The sequence below is a fragment of the Cloeon dipterum genome, chromosome X, assembly GCF_949628265.1.
Source record: "Cloeon dipterum chromosome X, ieCloDipt1.1, whole genome shotgun sequence".
NCBI classification, from domain to species: Eukaryota; Metazoa; Arthropoda; class Insecta; order Ephemeroptera; family Baetidae; genus Cloeon; species Cloeon dipterum.
In genome coordinates this window covers 21,861,523-21,863,073 of record NC_088790.1, presented here as the reverse complement: position 1 = coordinate 21,863,073, position 1,551 = coordinate 21,861,523, and the positions used below count along the sequence as shown (strand labels likewise).

The 1,551-nt window shown below is 34.4% G+C and overlaps 1 protein-coding gene across 1 annotated transcript; it reads right to left on the bottom strand.

The window, feature by feature from the left end:
• Positions 1-645: 645 nt before the first annotated feature.
• LOC135947346 (uncharacterized) lies at positions 646-1,324 on the bottom strand. The gene is made up of 3 exons (XM_065496139.1): positions 1,255-1,324; positions 1,089-1,194; positions 646-1,037 (listed from the first exon to the last, which is right to left on the bottom strand). The coding sequence occupies exons 1-3, from the start codon at positions 1,291-1,293 to the stop codon at positions 772-774; spliced, it is 411 nt and encodes a 136-aa protein (XP_065352211.1). The 5' UTR covers positions 1,294-1,324; the 3' UTR covers positions 646-771.
• Between the last annotated feature and the right edge of the window lie 227 nt (positions 1,325-1,551).

Below are 1,551 nucleotides of genomic sequence, written 5' to 3'. Positions count from 1 at the left end.
ACACACAGCGCCGGCACAAGAGTAAAATTTTCAACGCCAGCCATCTGCATCCGTTTAATTGAATTCCGTCCCGAGAATTCCGACCGAGACGATAAATTTATTAACTATTGCTTCCGGCGGAGAAGTGGTCTCTGCACCAAAACATTGCCCAACAATTTTTGCGTCAAACTTTGCACGAGAAATTTATTAACACGTTTTGTAGAGTGATTGACAATTGAACAAGCTGTTACATTGATGTTAAAACGTTAATTTTAACCACTATATGAATACTTATTTTACGAAATTTTAAAATGTTAAACAGATAATAAAAACTGAAGGTGAAATGAAATATTTTTGCGGCAGTAGGAACTGAAATACCATTTTAATAAAATGTCGGAGAAAGATTTATTTAATATTTTTATTTTCTACTTCAATTTCTAGACGCACAATCTCGCAAAATATCTCATTCCATATTGAAATTTAATTTACGTCTTTAACATCTTCAAAATTAAATTTTACTCTTAGCAAATTTACTGCAATTCCATTCTAATTAAAATATCGTATTATTAATTAATATTAGAATTGAATAGATTTTTATTAAATCCATGGACAAAGAGATGTGTTAAATATTAAAAAAAACTGAACGATACATGGCAAAAGGTAAATTATTGAATTATTCTTGGAGACAATTTAAATCAAAATGTGAAACCACGAATTTTCAATTTTGAATCATTCCTCAATTCAAAACAAATTGTTCCTAATTTTAAATCTTTACTAAGCAATCATGAAAACTCAAAAATCCCTTTGGACGCAGATAAAAGCCGAGCTCTCGGTGCATTCAGCCTCGCGGAGTCTGATGTTGGAAGCAACGCCTTTGTCCAAGTCGAAAGTGAAAACCAAACAAGTATTGGTTCTGTTTCCTGGCATCGGATCGAAAGGCACGATGTCTGTTTTGAACGGTGAGTTGGTCTCAAACTCAAAGTCGCAGAGAAGGAACTTGCCGCACGAGCCCTTGTAGGCTTGAACCCTCAGTTTTCGGGAATTCAGGTGTTCAGGAGCTAATTTTTATTTTATGCGTGGTCTCAAAGGTAGATTTTACAATCACTCACGCAATCCCTCGAGCACACATTTCACTTCTGTTGCTGATTTTGGAGTCCAGTGCTTGGTTTTCGGCTCCACCTTGCCACAGAAGAAGCCAGAGGTTTCATAAGTGACCTGAATGGACGCTTGAATGTTAAATAAAATTGAAAATTTATCATTGAAAATTTATAATACCGGTGGAGAAGGTTTGAAAGCGATTGTAATACCGCACATCTTTTTATAAATCAATTGAACTGCGCCAAAAGAATAATTAAAGTTGTTAATAATTTTGATAGTTACCCAGTCCAAAGAGTAGCCTATTGCGTCTTCCCTTTCAATTCACTTCATAAAATAGGTATTTTACAACTAAACAAATTAATATTACTGCTTCACTGTTAAGGTCATACACTGGACAGTCAGAGCATTGATTCCCCTGAAAGAGAGTATTATTGTGTTAGTTTCATCAATAGCAATAAAATTTGAATTTGTACA

Coding starts and splice junctions, on each gene's coding strand:
- LOC135947346 (XM_065496139.1), bottom strand. CDS start 1,293: ATGTGCGGTATTACAATCGCTTTCAAACCTTCTCCACCG. Junction 1,195..1,254: donor CTTTCAAACCTTCTCCACCG/GTATTATAAATT, acceptor GCGTCCATTCAG/GTCACTTATGAAACCTCTGG. Junction 1,038..1,088: donor ATGTGTGCTCGAGGGATTGC/GTGAGTGATTGT, acceptor AATAAAAATTAG/CTCCTGAACACCTGAATTCC.